Here is a 15,523-nt window from a genome sequence, read left to right as displayed (position 1 = left end):
TAGTTTTAAAAATTAGGGAAAAGCTTCCTCTAGGATGACTACGGGTCTGTACTGCATGTGAAGAATGTTCTCTGGAGGGGCATTAAAAGTTAAAATGATATAGGGAAAGTAGAGGCCTCATTTGTGTTCATTAGAACTCTGCTGTTCTACCTGAGAGGCTAAACTCAGGGTGAAGCCCTCGCACTGCTTCTTTGGGGAAACTCTTTGCAGAGCTTTAACTCCTTTCAGGTGTTTTTATTTGCCTTACACTAAACTCTGGCAACCTCTGCTGGTGAATTTTGTGTATGACATCTGATCAGACTTTGTAGAAATCTTTATTTATATTGTCAGTCAAAAGTACATTATCCCCCTAAACACCCGGTAAAAACGGCCAAATATTTCACATTTAAGGCCGAGAGGACTCGCTCGTAAAATTCTGGAGGCAGCTTTGCATTTGACAGTAAAAACAGAGAGGAGGACATTTTAAAATCACGTTTATAAACCAACCAGAGGATGATAGTTCTGGTCAGGAGTCCCTTTGAGTCAGAGGAGTTCAGCCCAAACAGGGAGAGAGAATCGGAGGAGGAGGAGGATGTGCAAACCCGCCCTTGTTTCTCCAAAATAATGAAACGTCACCGTTTTATTCAAGAGGTCAACTCTCGTCACAGTGAACAAAAAGGGGAAATTATGAAGCAACAGAGACCGTTCTGTCGGCACAAACAGACAAGTCAGAGGGAACAGAAATTAGGAAAACTGAAACACAACAAACTGATGAGCTTTGTTCTTCCCTATTTACAAAATAAACCATTTCAGGCGGGGCTGTTACATTCATCAAATAAGTAGAACCGAAAAGGAGAAACGTCTGTTCTTTCTTCTGGCGCAGGTTTAAAGGTTTGTCAAGAACTTCTTCTTCTGTCGTCAGCAGCTCGTTCTTCAGCATACGTAGTGACTGAGTCAGAGTGTCCTCTTCACTCAGAAGGAAAATGAATTTTAGCTTTTCAAAATAAAAGAAAGGCTGTGTTACTAAATAATGAGGGGACACAGAGAGTTCAACAAAACATGGCATCATTTCCATTTGTACACGTCTGCATTAAATGTGCCGCTGCTGTTGGCCTGCAGAACATTAAAACGTAAAAGCTGAAGTGGGTTCGAGCCATCCTGAGAACAATCTGAAAATAATAAATACACCCTGGCCCTCCTGCTGAGCGATGAATCAGATAACTTAGTCCAGGCTGTGTCTGCTGCTGTGTCAGTATCCTTGTAGTCCATTGTAAACTTTCTGTACAGATCCCTGCTTCAGGAGGCTCCGAATACCTGCAACGACAACATGACTGTTAATAACTTCAACTTCTAACAGCTTTATACTGATTTAAACATGTTTACCAAATACAACTGATGATGCAGCATCTTAAAGGAGCAATATGCAACTCTGACCCCTAGTGTTTAAAATGGTTACTGCAGTCCAAATTCTAAACTTTGTAGAGAGCTGTCTCCCCCCGCCCCCTCCTCTCTAGAGTCGATGCTCACTCAGGTTGCCATGTGGTGGACACTGAAGCCTCAGTTTAGCCAGCTCTGCATCGGTCTGTAAACCTTTCTGCGTTCTAACCTCTCTCCATTTTTCAAAAGCATCTCCAATATTGATCCTAGTTTGAGCACATTTCTGCTCGTGGAGCTTATTAGAAACATGCAGAGGCTTTTTAGGTCGGGTACAATCACTTCTATCTGAACCAGTTCTCTTGCCCGCTTCCATCGCTGCAACACCTGTTGGTTTGACCTGATAACTGCTCTCATATCTGGCAAGGGGCGTCCAAAACGACCATGTGGGGGTGCCTTAAAACCGCCTACCTTCTCTGGCTTCTCAGCACTGTTGCTTTAAAATGTAACCTGCATGGTCATTTGATCGCATCAGGACAGATGTCCCTGCTCACCCTCTTTCTGCTGCTCGTCCAGCTGCGTCTGAGGAAACTCCACGTCAAAGGTGATGATGAGGGAACCTCTGATGTTGATGTTGTCGAAGTTTGGCAGACCTTCTCCTTTCTTCCACATCCGAGCGCCGGGTTTGGTGACCTTATCTCTCTCTATGTGAACCTGTGAGTCAGAGGCAGACGTTCAGTTTACACCGCTTCTCTTTGATTTTAAATAGGATGATTTTAAATACACTTTTCATAGTCTGCGCTCAGAAAAAAATGTGGCACCTTATGTCCGTCCAAATGTACGATCTCCATCTTGAATCCGACCAGCGCCTCCACCAGGGAGATGGTGACGTTGGTGTAAAGGTCGTCTCCTCTGCGCTCAAACACTGGATGTCTGAAATAACAAAAACATGTCTCAAGTCACATAACCGCTCGTCACTCATGTAATACTTTGTTACAAAGTGCAGACACATAGAGAGAAAAGAGATTCATACTTTAACACTTTGATTCTGAATCGTAGATCTCCAGGTTCTCCATCGATGTGAGGCTCACCTGCGGTCACAGATACAGATGTTAACAGCAGGTGACATTTAAAGGACACGTTATTATTTATCTTATGACAAACTTACCTTCTCCAATGAAAGGGTACTCCATCTCATCTCTCACTCCCTGCTCGATTTCTACCTCCAGGGTTCTCTCTTCATTAACCAGCCTGTAGGAAAGCAAACATGTGTCAGGTGTCAGTGTATGAGGAACACCTAGCTCAGGGCCGTTAAAAACAGAACTGCAGTCAAAAGCCTCCCTTTTGAAGTTCAGGTGTCGTTAAAAAATTTTGTGTGGCATCTCCGAGCGCTCAAGTTGAACATTTTTCAACTTTTCAGAAAGGCGCTGTTGACGTCACTTTCACTTTTCCAAATTTATGATACTCCCCGTAGTTTTGCCGCCTACAGATCGTGTCTTGTACCCTCATCCTCCTCGCTCTGTGTCTGATCGGGATCTAATCTCTGATCGTGTCTGATCGGAAATAGACGATCTCAAATAAAAATAAATGCAGTAAAAAGTAACAGAGCAGTGTCGGTCATACAGCTGCCGTTGTCAACAGACTGTTGTCATAGAGACAGGACGGACGTGCAGCCCTTTTCTTCTCAGCACAAACGCTTCATGCCAGCAAAAAACGCTAGGTAGAGACAGGGCCTGAAGCATGGCACATGACATCTGTAGACTGTGTTGTGACCCGTTTTTTTTTATTGCACAGACGTTTGAGTGCAGGGATGAGAGTGTTCCTTGTTTTGTAATTTCTGGCCCCGATAAAGAGTTTTATGAAGAGCAGCGACTTACTTCACATTTGGACACTCGTCACAGACCATCTCCTGAGTCATTTGAAAGCGTCCAGGTCCGAGCTGCGTCGTCCTCATCTCCTGCCTGCAGTTACACTTCCTCTTTCCGGGAGCTTCTCTGGCTATGGGCTTGTTACGAACGACCTGAGGGACAAAAATATTCAAGAAAATATGTTTTCTCAACTTCCATAATATGACAGAGTTTAAGTTAGAAACCATCTTCAACTAGTGCAGGATTTTAAGTCAGAGAAGAATGCTTTCTCCTCACCTCCACAAAGTTCCCAGAGTACACCTCTTCAAGCGTGACCTCCAGGTCAAGTATGATGTCATTTCCTCTGGGGATGTTCCTGTCCTGCTGCTGTCTGTTTCCTCCAAACATGAACCCAAAGTCTCCAAAGAAGCTGCAGAGAGAGGGCAGCGTGAGAGACATAGGAGCCTCAGAGGATTCTTTTTTTTAAAGTTCAAACACATCTTATTTGAACTGCGATCAGATTCAGCGTCATTCTCCCTCTGTGCAGAAACTTACAAAAAGTACCCAGGGACTAAATCTCAATATACATTTCTGTTACAGCCTCCGCTAACATCAGGAAACTCACCTGGAGAAAATGTCGTTGTGTGAGCCGTGATGACCCTCTTTGAGGCCATCTTCTCCGTATGCGTCGTACTGTTTTCTTTTCTCCTCATCTGAGAGAACCTACGAGAGAAACAAGGTCTCAGAACGAGCGATAACAAAAGATATTTTCCATACCAGCGTGATCTAAAATAACAACATGAGAAAACACAGCCCATCACATCATCATTCAAAACACTATGATACAGAGCTCTGTTTTTCTTATTCTAAAAAAACAGTGTTATTATTATTTTACAAGACATGGTGGAGCTTGTAAATGTATTTTCTAGTCTTCTGACGACTCAAAGTGCTTTTACACAACAAGTCACACCTACACATTCACACACTGATGGTAGAGGCTGCTGTGTAAAGAGTCCATCAATACTAACTACTCCATTCATACACATTTATATGCTGCAGTCGAAGCAGTGGAAGCAACTTGGGGTTGTAGCTGGGGGAGCTGGGGATCGAACCCCCGACCATCATGTTGAGAGAAAACCAACTATACCAGCTCTACAGACTCCACCAACTGAGCCACAGCCGCCCCTAAGTAAGGCCGCCCACAACAATGGCAGGGCCCCTGATAGGCCCAGTGAATGGGCCCTCAACAGATTTTATTATTATTTATCTTAAATGCAGAAGAAGCATATAACTGTTGATGTTGTTGGTTGAGGTGGAATTATTTTTTTAAGTTTTATAACATAGGCCTGCAACTAATGATCATTGTGGACAACTTGAATTGAGCATTAACAGATGGATTATAATAATAATAATATGTATGTGTTTGTGTCCTTAACACAGGGTTTAGATTTGTTTGGATTATATATACTATTGTATTATTAGATTTATAAAATGCCCAAAAGATTAAAGTTCACTGATTTCAAACAGATGTTTACTTTATAGGCAGATTTAACTTTACAAGTATTTATTCAATAAAAAAGACAATGAGAGAAAATCTTAAAATAAAGGATGAGACATTATTGATCAACTTTAAGGTAATTTAATTAATGTGTATTATGCAAAAGTAAATACTTAACAGATGAAACACATTCTCCTCTATGATAAAAGTGAAGAGTGAGACTAATCACTTTGATTTGTAGGAGCAATGTGAATATTTGATCAGGAGACACCTGCTTAGAAATCCACTCCCACTGCTCCACGTCTTGTTTTTCTGTAAGTCAGCTGTGCCAGGCAGCAGCCAATCAGAGGCAGACACACGGTCTAGTCAACCAATCACAGTAGAGATTCCGTTTCCAACAACAACCAAATAGCTAACGTACAGAAGACTTCTGTATCGGTGCCTCAGGCTCTTCTGTTCTCAGTCATACATGAACAACTGTGTAGATAAAACACTCTTTTGACTAAAAAATAACGTTTACAATGCCATCATTCATCTCCAAGTGAAGAAAACACACTGCAATAGCTTTATACGCACCTCATAAGCTGCCCCCAAGTCTGCAAATTTATCTTGAGCTTTTGGGTCGTCTTGGTTTCTGTCGGGATGTAGCTGCAGAGCAAGCTTTCTGTAGGCCTTCTTTATGTCCCGGATCGATGCAGACTTGGTCACACCCAAGATCTGATAGAAATCTCGCCTGCAAGTTAAGAAAGGGGAAATAATCAAAGCGACGCGGCTGTTTTTAGTTGGATAGCATGACTAGTATGTAGAAACACAGCTAACAGTGAGCTAGCTTCATAAACTAATAAGGAAGCAGCAAACACCAGCTGGCTACTGGTACGAAAGTAGTTCCTAGTCTATGTTCTATTATTTTAAAAAAACTGGCCCATTAATTTCACAGGTACGATCAGTTTTATCCACATATTTATTTTTAAACGTCCATTCATTGAATAACTAAAACTGAAAGAAAATCCGGCCACGTCCTTTACTTTGAAATCCGGAAGTGTTACGAGGATTTACGGTAACTTGTTATTGACCTATTATCTAACAAGATACTGGAATACTACAGTAAAATCGACTCTTTACTTTGAGTAATTTAAGTTGGAGAGTATTTTGTTTAATTGTTGACCTTTTGTTTCGTACCAGTTTGTTTAAAAAGTCACTAATAGGTCCACATCGTAATTACCGTAAACCTCGTATCAATGCGCACATCGCAACAATTAAACACACTGGTAGCTATCTTTAAAGCTCATAGCAGTATTCGCTGAGTTTGAGTTTAGTTTAATAAAATCACAACAATTAAAATGAGAGTTTAGTGCGATGTCAACCTGCCCCAGATTCATCCATACATGCAGAACAGCTCTGGACCAATCACAGAGGAACATGTGTACCACCTGGCGATGCTCTCTCTCTCTCTCTCTGCTGTGTGTGTGTAGCGTCCCAGCATAACCACACTTACCCTGCAAGCACAGCCGAGATCACATAAAGAAGCAGGCAGCACACATTGCAGAGATTCATCCCTTTGGCAGCCATAGAGCTCAGCGTACGTAGAAATGAAGGAGCGGAAAGAAGAGCCGGCTTTTTTTTTGGGGCTGGATCCCGCTGCCAGTCACAAGCCTTCTTCCTTCTGTCAGTGAGAGCCCGCCCACCGGATGACGACAGATCCGCCACTCAGTCAAAGCCCCGCCCACATTTAAAGAAAAATATCCGTTTTTTTTCCTCTGAAGTATATTTTTATTTATTTATTTAAAAAAAAGTTCCTCGATAGTAGAAAAAAACGTAAAAAGCTAATAATTAATTAGAATAAAAACAGTGAATATACCATAAACTGTATATACTGTTGGATAAACCCTTATATTCATACATTTATAATATAAAATTAATTCAATCTAATACACAAACACGAAAAATGTCGTCAAAAAATTAATATCGTACAAATTCGTAGCCTATTAAATTCAGTAAACATTCCGTTTACGTTCATTATTTAAATGAAGTGTTACGTCAGTTTTGAACAGCCCGTAGTGTAACAGGTTTCATTTAGTCTTTGTTGTTTGAGTTTGGGACAAAAAACACGTCTTTTCCCATCTCATCCTTTATTTAAAGATGCACTATGTAGTTTTGGTGATGAAATTAAATAATTCTATGCTACATTTTCTGAACTAATTACACAAACTTTACCCAAAGAAAAAAATGGGTTCCTGGACACCTGTTTAGAGATTAAAAAGCTTCCAGGAGAGTTACAGTTTCACTGTTGTGGGCCCAACACCATAACATTTTATCTTCAAACAGTGTTACAGGGACAACATTTTCCTCTGAGGACAGTTTGTGTACAGAGTTAAGAACAATCTGTACACTTCTCCAACTTTCACATTTCTCTACAAAAACTACATACAGTGCACATTTAAATTCAGCCTCTGATGTAAGTGTTCAATTATATGCTAGAAAGTATTCAAGATGTGTAGTATAATTCAACTGCAGCACAAAAATAACAGCTTTAGATTTCTGCATGACAACAAACCAGGGGAAGGCTGAAGCGCGCTCCCGCGAGCTGCGCGCAACAGATGTGAGCTCTGGGTCTCGATGGAGAGAGGAGGGCGCCAAACAGGAAGATGTGTGTGTCTCTGAGTCCTCCTGGTTCTGCCTCTAATCACAACAACCAGCATGTCAACGACATGACTTGAAGGAGTGAGCTGAAGCGTCAAGAAGGAGCAGATCGTTTCCAGACGGAGAAGAAGAAGAAGAAGAAGAAGGCACAAAGTAAGATCAAAACACAGGAAGCCATCACCCTGCTCGTCTTTGGAGCTAACGGTAGCTAAGTTAGCCGTAAACTAGTTTGGTGAAGTTAAACAGCACTTCAGTAATTCCTGTAGCCATAAATCTGCTTTTACAGTCAGTCAAAAATAAAAATAAAGAGCTGAGCGTATTCTTCGCTGTCTGATTGGATTAGTTTTAGCTTAACAGTCACATTTGTTCGCTTGCCAAACTTGATGTCAGGTGTTGGTGTCATGAACTGTCTGTGGCTGCCTGTTGTCATGGGAACATCATGAGGTCATTACAGGAGATGTTCATATTATTCCACCATAAAGAAACTTTTTTTCACATGTTTTTGTTGTAACTTCACCCAGCTGGTGTTGCAAAAGTATTAAGTACATTTTTTAAAAAATATTTCTTAACATTGCTACTTAATACTTACATTCTTACATTAGCTTTAAGTTTTCATAATTTCCGATACTTTTCCTTTTTTTTTTTTTTCTTGGACTTGTGTTTTTTTGTTGTTGCAAACGTATTCATCAGTCATTGTGTCTCTTCATTTTTCTTGTTAACCTGGAATTTTTTTAATGCAAAAATTATCAGGGATCAGCTGAGTCCCTTTGCACCTTTTAAGAAAAACTGAAGAAAGACCCAGCTCCTTATGAACACCTACGACCTTCATGATGATGATGATGTCGAAGATTTAGGTTGGTTTTAATGCTGATTAGAACTCTCAAGAACAGCTGATAGTGTTGTGATCTTCCTCTGGTCACTTCCTGTCAGCCCGTCTGACTTTGAATTTCCCTCGGGATCAATAAAGTATCTATCTATCTATCATCTGGTCATTTCCTATCAGCTCCTGTGCCCTGCCTCTTGTCACTTCCTGTCAGCATCTGTGTGTCTGATCAAACTTAAAGCTGTTTGTTAGCTCTTCCTGACTTTGTTTCCTCCTCTCTAGATCCTCGCTTGTGTTCTTACTCTCTGATGTACGTCGCTTTGGATAAAAGCGTCTGCTAAATGAATTGCAGAATTAAATCGTCTATCTTATGTGAGCCTTTGAATGTGTTCTTCTCCTTCAGACATGGAGGCAGAAAGCGTGAGCGTATGGCCACGCATGGAACCCTTCTTACTGGGGGCCCTGCAGGTGAATCAAGTCTTTCCACATATTCATTTTATTTTTCAGTGGATGCAACTCCTTCTGAAATGACCAGAGTTTAATGGCCTTATATTATAGGTGTCGCCACCCTCCAAGCTCAGCCTGCATTATTTGCGCAAGATGGCGACCTATGTGCGGACACGGGACGGCTGTTTCCCCTCTCTGGGCTGGTCCATGTGGAGACACATTGCCTGTGGTAAACTCCAGCTCCCAGAAGACATTGCATGGCTCTACTTTGAGACCTTTGACCTTCTTTTAGGACACACTCCAGAGGAGAGGCTGGAGCGGGCCGAGTGTCTCTCCCAGTGCTCCGACAAAAGTGAGCTGAACCAACAAAGGACCAAGGTAACAAAAAAAAAAAAAAACAAGGGTGGAGGTGACTGAGTGTACTAAATTATGTAACACTATCTGGTGACTTGTTCATGAGGGTGTGCTGCTCATTGTTGTGTTTTTGCCTGAGGCAGAGGCTCGTGTCTCCACAGATTGATCTGAACCTGTTGTTTGTGTTTTCTCTTACTTCAGCTGTCTGTGGACACCCTGCAGTTCCTCCTCTTCCTCTACATCCAGCAGCTTAATCGTGTGTCTCTACGCACCTCTCTGATCGGTGAAGAGTGGCCCAGTCATCGTACTCGCTCCCCATCTCCATCAGACCGAGAGGCCAAAACCAGCTCTCAGAACAAGGTCTGTGCTCCTGTGGAGGACAAAAGACAGCCTGAGAACTGATTCTGCAGTTCCCCTGAGTTCCTCCTATTGTATTACCTTTAAAACACAGAAGTTATTGTCATGTTATTCCTTCTCATATGTCACTCATTGTCTTTTTTTTTTGTTTGTTTTGGGGTCACTAGAACTGGGACGATCAGGCCCACCTGTCATTCGTGCAGAGTCATCTAGCTGAGATCCTGGAGCTGCTGGTGGAGCCGGGTCAGCTCTCACAGTCTGGACAGGCGCTCAGGGACTGCCAGGTGTGTAAGAGCACATCTTCTGTGTTACTTTACAGTGACAGACCAAATGAGAAGGACATTTTTAAAATGGAGAAATGTCATACAACAGGGTGAGAGGGGTTGCTGTAAGTGATGAACCAACGGAAAGAAAGTCCCTAAAGCTCCTGCTGTCCCTTTGCTTTATGGGGATTTATGATTATAATAATGATAATACACATCATAGTTATGCTTTTCTGAATACACAAAGATGCTTAACAAAGAACAACAAGAAAACAAAACAAAGAATAAATAATCAAAGAGAAGGAGGATATTACAGCCAGAAACAGACAGAAACATTTGGAGACCAGCAGGTGGACATAATAATAATAAAACCAGATCTTTAACCTCTTAACTCCATTTTTGTAGAAGAAGTCACTGCATTACATTTTAATTCTTGGTTCACAGAGAGCTGCTCTGGATGTGTTAGATTCAATCATCTGTGGTTTGAGAAATGCTGAAACTTTAAAACTGCCCATATGATGCATAGTGTTGTTTTATTTTTCCAGATATCCCTGGAGGCTGTGCGGAGTTTGGGCCTGCTCTTGGAGGGCTCAGTCTGTCAGGGCAGAGTTGTTCAGCCCGTCCACCGACTGCTCACTAAAGGTCCGCTGCAAACACAGGCCGGCTACTCCTCACACAGCCACTCCTTCCCGCTGCACAAGCTCCTCTCCTGTCTCCAGCAGAGCCTCACACTCAACCCGTTCGGGATGACCGCCTGTCTGCGCTCAGGAAAGAAACTGGCCTGGGCTCAACAAGGTAACCTGACACCTGCTGGCAAAAAGAAGCACTTTAATGTCCGTGTCTGTCAGCTCAAGCTATTTACATTCCTTTGACCATGTCTTTGCTCATTGCAGTGGAGGGCGCCATGAAGAGAGCCAAAATAGCCCGTAACACTCACATGGCTCCACCCGGCAGCAGGATGGTGCTGATGTCACAAGTGTTCAAACAAACTCTGGCTAAAACCTCCGACAAACTGACAGGCACCAAAATCAAAATCCACAGATGCTCGGATGCCTTCATATACCTGCTGTCGCCTCTCAGGTAACGTTAGCTTCCTGTAACGGACTTATTTTAAATCATAAATGACTAATATGTACAAAATGGCTTTAGCCTGTAGCCGTGAAATGGGCTGTAATGGCTGCACCATAGTCCTCGGGGGGGGGGGCAAAGGGTCCTGGTCTAAATACATCCCGGTCTATCCCCTTGGAGACCGCTTCTGTAACATGAATGTTTTGGAAATGCTTAATCTGTCACTGGTACTTGTCGTTTCAGATCAGTCAGCGTGGACAAGTGCAGAGACACCACAGTGGTCCTGGGTCCTGTTGAGACCAGCGTCCACATCCACGGCTGTCAGAACGTACGGCTGGTCTGCGCAGCTAGAAGGATCGTCATCGGAGCCTCTTCATCTTGCACCATCCACGCCTTGACGCCCACCCGCCCTCTGCTCCTACCAGGAAACACAGACATTACCCTGGGGCCTTTCCACACTTTCTACCCCTCCCTGGAGGACCACATGGCCAGTGTGGGACTGGCCGTCGTCCCCAACGTCTGGGATCAACCCTTACTCCTGGGGGCGGAGGGTCTCAACCCGTCACCTAATGCGTCATCCAGCCAAGACCCTTCCTGCTACCACCTGCTGCCCCCCGCTGAGTTCCACATGCTGGTTGTGCCTTTCAACATGGAGGGGGACTCGTGTGAGGTGCCGGGGGGGTTACCTCCTCTGTACCAGGCAGCTGTGGATGAGAAGCAGAGGCGGATACAGAACTGGCAGAAGACGGTGATGGAGGCACGGCTGAACAAGTGAGTGTCTAAAAGGGGCCGCCCTGATGCCGTAAATAATAAGTGGAATCATTTGATAGACTGTGTAAAAGCACTGAAACGCCTGTGATCCATAACTGTGTAAAAATAAGTCAGATTCCATTATCCAGCGTGCTGTCTGATCAGTGGAAAGTTATAACCTAAAAGCCATCCTGAAAAATCAATAAGAATGTGAGTTAGCCTCTCAGCTGCTGAGATATTGTAGAGTTCAGAAAACAGGCTGGACAGGCTTCACACTGGATAAAACAAATCATAGGACGCTGTTCCATGAGGAAAAAAAACCTCTGATTGATTTCTATGTTCAGAGCTTTATCCAAAGGCAGCTGGACTTGGTTGAAGTTGGACTTGGTTGAACCTGAAAAAACGCTTGGTGGATACGCAGTATCGAATGAGAATCAAAGTATGTTGAATTCTGACGACCTCAGTGTGGGAGGAGTCTCACACCGACTCTGAGAGAGATCCGCCACATGCAGTTTGTAAGACCAGTGACGTGTCAGGAGGATTGAATACGAACAACAGTTTAAAAACCTCCAATCTCATAAAAGACACACAAAGAATATAAAGAAGTAATGAAACAAATCTGTATCCACAATCGTCTAGATCGTTATCGTAAACATCAGTATCTGCCCGGATTCTCACCATCGATAATAATCTTCTGGTTTAAGAGGAGGTAATAACTGTAACTGTAAAGGATGCACCAGTCATTTAAACTCTTTTTAGGTGGAGGTTTTCGACATTACAACTTCATTTTGATCACATGATCTGAAGAATGAACCGACATGTCTTTAAATGTAATGTGTAGATCACCTGATGTGATGTTCACCTTTTCTTGTTTCCCTGTTGTGACCGATCTTTCATCTTTTTGACCCACAGGGAGCAGAAGAAGAAGTTCCAGGAGCTGGTCGAGCTGAAGTTCCACCAGTGGCTGCTTGAAACGGGGCACAGGCTGGAACTGGACAGCCTCATCCCACCCACATTAACCTCTCTGAAAGACTCCAACGGGACTGCAACGGGCACGGCCCAAGTCAATGATGACAGAAGACCTCTGAGGAATGGCCGGCCGGTGGGACAGTCCCCTTTGGCCTGCTGAGCTGGAGGGTCTGGGTCTCTGACACGGAACAGGTGTCACTGTTAACTTGACACAGAAATATGAGCGTACATTTTGTTTGTGGTTATTAAAACCTCACTCTGAAATTTCTGGAGATATCCCTCCAGCGTTTAAAGAAACTTCTGAGCCTCTTATTTGTCAACAGACGGCTCGTACAGTAGAAGAAAAAGGCAGCTTAGTCGTTAAGATGCCTGAGCGAGGTAGGGAGTGGATAGGCAGGTTGTTGAACCACATTGTAAGCACTGTTCTAACGAGGGGGAGCTTTAGTAAACAAACACACACAGGTGCAGCTCCTGAGAAGTCACAGCAATCTGCTGAGGAGGTAAAGGTCAACACGGCTCTGACAGAAGCGAGTCTTGAAGTCATGAAAGGAAACTCTGTGTTTGTTACCCGTGAGCACTTCTTTACATAATCCGACGTCTGATGGATGCATCAGTTATGACCGCATTATGGACAGGATCAGGTCAAAGATGAGGACTTCTTCCTTCAAGTATAAAGTGATTCTTCCCTTTTTCCTCCCAAACTCTGTACCCTGTGCGTCTCTCGTAAATGTACTAACATGTCAGTCATGCCCAGTCACATGCTCAGGCCGTAATGTTTAGATGAAAGGGAAAAAGAAAGGAATATGAAATGATTATTTGTAGGTACGTAATCTCACCGTCCACATGGTCACATTCTAAGCACACTGGTGAACATTTGAGCGCTGCTCAGCCTTTTGAACATGTTGGATTTTTTCTGCCACAGCTCAGTTATTGATCCCACAGCGGGGGGTTTTCAGCTTTCCAATAGAAATATTTGCTCTGACATCGATGAGTGCTGTTTGACCACAAGTGCACAATCCCTTTTTTTTCTGCAGATTAATTTTTCGAGTACAACAAAAACAGCTGACACAAAGACGTGCCAAATGAGGCAGAATGACGTCCTGATGTTGCCTAAATGTCCGTTTATTTTTGTATGAACTCACCTGTATAAATATGTATATTTAAGCACTTAAAGCCACCCTGCACTGAAGTGTACTTCAGACCTTTGGGTTCCTGTTTGTTCCCACACACTCGTTCCAGCTTGTTTCTGTTTGAGTTTGCAGACTGGGTCGGTGTGTCAAAATTTGTACTGTACAATATGTGTCAGAGGAAATGGGATCAATATGTGACTAAAAGTTTTCCTCATGCCGAGAGATGTGTGTTTGATCTCTGAACATGATTTCACTGTACAATACCTTCCTGCTGTTACCTTGCTAACTTACCCTTTAACTTGAACACGAGCGACTCTATGCAGCTGCTGGACGAGGAGAAGAAAATAGATTTAGATTTTTAATTATATAAAAATGAATAAAGTTTTTGGAATAAAGCTGCTTCGCCTGTCTTTACATTTCTTTGCTTCACATGTCGCAGTAGGAAATATTAAAGCTCCTGTGAATGTGGGCTTGTCTAGAGGGGTGGCATGGGCTGCCCTTGAAATCTGATTGAACACCCCAAATATCCAAAACTGTGATTGGTTATCAGCCCTGTAAGAGGCGGGACTTATGTTAAAAAGGACTTTTTTGCAAAAGACTGCTTGTAGTTTCCTTTACAGATCAATGCAGCATATTTATTTTTGTTTGTAATTTAAATTGTAAACAATACTTTGCACATCTACTTCATAAAACATGTATATAGGAAAGTATTGCACTCGGTATTACTTGTAACAAACTAACCGGGAGCAAAACATCACCAATTAATGTAATTTTGCGAGTTAGACACTGCAGGAGTTTGCATTCCAGTGCTATGCCGACGACATCCAGCTCTACCTCAGTCACTCGTCAACTTCTTTCACAGCATAAAACATGGCCGTCATCTAACCTTCTCAAACCAAACACTAACAGAACAGAACTCATGGTTGTGGCCTCTAAAGCGATGCCCTGGAAGGTTAGAGATAGTCTCCTCAATCTGCCCAGAACCAGGAAGTCCGCAACCTGGGTGTCATTCTGGACTCCATCCTGTCATTCCAGTCACATCAAATCCATCACCCAATCTGCACCCTACCATCTCAAAAATATCTCCAGACTCTCCGACCCTTTAGCAGAATCTCTCATTCACGCCTTCATCCCTTCTCGTCTGGATTATTGCAATGGAGTCCAGTCAGGGGAACCTAGCAAAACCCTGGACAGGCTCCAGTATGTGCAGAACTCAGCTGCCAGGGTTCTCACCCGCACTAAGCCCTGGCAGCACATCACCCCCACTGGCTCCGGGTCAAGTCTCACAGCGGCACAACATACAAAATCCTCCTCCTCATTTACAAATCTCAGCTTGCCCCCCCCCCACAGTTCAATTAGACTCTTCATTGGTTTATTTATAAGCAGACTGAGCGAATAGTACAAGGTCCCACAAATGGCAAGTAACAACATGGTTCATTGTGAATGCACTCATGTTCTAATTCATCTTAATCTTAAAGGGAAGTTGGTTCTTTAATTCTCAGGTTGTTGCAAATTGGTGCAGGGTCTGCAAAGTTTGGAAACTTATGGTGCATTCATGTGGTGTCAGACGCATGGGAAAAACGAGTTTCCGAGTTGTAAATTGCACATAAACACCTGCTCAAGTCGGAACAACAACTCAGAAACTCGGAAAAGAATGATGTGCCCGTCTTCCCGACTTGAGTCTTCCCGGCTTTTTAGTCCTGCTTCAAAACTTATTTTTACATGTTAGCGTTTGAGTCCCCTGGTCCTACTGTATATATATATATACTATAGATACTCTTACAAACGTTGTAAACTCCTGTTAGATCTTTCTTTAATGCATTGTTCGGCTCTTTGGTCAGCTGCTGCTTTTTTTAAATGTTTATATAGTTGACAATATTACAGACATGAGATTTAAAACGGAGGGTCTTTAACCTCTAATGGGGTACCCTGTGTACTTTTCCTCGGGTTAAGGATGTGAATACTTCCTCCTCCTCTGCACTCTGCTCTGTCTGGATGCATCCATAAGGCTGATAGAAGTCCTG

The 15,523-nt window shown here is 43.0% G+C and overlaps 2 protein-coding genes across 3 annotated transcripts; one reads left to right on the top strand and one right to left on the bottom strand.

The window, feature by feature from the left end:
- Positions 1-295: 295 nt before the first annotated feature.
- Positions 296-6,368, bottom strand: dnajb11 (DnaJ heat shock protein family (Hsp40) member B11). The gene is made up of 10 exons (XM_020637807.3): positions 6,194-6,368; positions 5,275-5,431; positions 3,826-3,923; positions 3,498-3,630; positions 3,231-3,373; positions 2,522-2,604; positions 2,387-2,444; positions 2,175-2,286; positions 1,908-2,067; positions 296-1,293 (listed from the first exon to the last, which is right to left on the bottom strand). The coding sequence occupies exons 1-10, from the start codon at positions 6,265-6,267 to the stop codon at positions 1,229-1,231; spliced, it is 1,083 nt and encodes a 360-aa protein (XP_020493463.1). The 5' UTR covers positions 6,268-6,368; the 3' UTR covers positions 296-1,228.
- A 706-nt stretch (positions 6,369-7,074) lies between these two features.
- tbccd1 (TBCC domain containing 1) lies at positions 7,075-13,898 on the top strand. 2 transcript variants are annotated; one of them, XM_029278042.2, is made up of 10 exons: positions 7,075-7,491; positions 8,089-8,192; positions 8,565-8,629; positions 8,720-8,986; positions 9,164-9,322; positions 9,487-9,603; positions 10,128-10,377; positions 10,476-10,662; positions 10,894-11,421; positions 12,313-13,898. In XM_029278042.2, exons 2-10 carry the CDS (start codon positions 8,147-8,149, stop codon positions 12,527-12,529), a joined length of 1,836 nt encoding a protein of 611 aa, XP_029133875.2. In that variant the 5' UTR covers positions 7,075-7,491; positions 8,089-8,146; the 3' UTR covers positions 12,530-13,898. The 2 variants fall into 2 exon arrangements, with proteins under 2 accessions (XP_029133875.2, XP_020493462.2); XM_020637806.3 differs by lacking the exon at positions 8,089-8,192 and having other exon boundaries at positions 7,077-7,491.
- Positions 13,899-15,523: the final 1,625 nt, after the last annotated feature.

The sequence above is a fragment of the Labrus bergylta genome, chromosome 13, assembly GCF_963930695.1.
Source record: "Labrus bergylta chromosome 13, fLabBer1.1, whole genome shotgun sequence".
Lineage (NCBI taxonomy): Eukaryota > Metazoa > Chordata > Actinopteri > Labriformes > Labridae > Labrus > Labrus bergylta.
This window is presented reverse-complemented; position numbering and strand designations above follow the sequence as displayed.

Bases quoted from the DNA above. Each gene is read 5' to 3' on its own strand.
- tbccd1 (XM_029278042.2), top strand. From the start codon at position 8,147: ATGAACACCTACGACCTTCATGATGATGATGATGTCGAAGATTTAG. The intron at 8,193-8,564 runs GTTGGTTTTAAT...CTTCTCCTTCAG, and splicing joins TGATGATGTCGAAGATTTAG to ACATGGAGGCAGAAAGCGTG. The intron at 8,987-9,163 runs GTAACAAAAAAA...CTCTTACTTCAG, and splicing joins TGAACCAACAAAGGACCAAG to CTGTCTGTGGACACCCTGCA.
- dnajb11 (XM_020637807.3), bottom strand. From the start codon at position 6,267: ATGGCTGCCAAAGGGATGAATCTCTGCAATGTGTGCTGCCTGCTTCTT. The intron at 2,605-3,230 runs GTAAGTCGCTGC...GCTTTCCTACAG, and splicing joins GACGAGTGTCCAAATGTGAA to GCTGGTTAATGAAGAGAGAA. The intron at 2,445-2,521 runs GTAAGTTTGTCA...CTGTGACCGCAG, and splicing joins GTACCCTTTCATTGGAGAAG to GTGAGCCTCACATCGATGGA.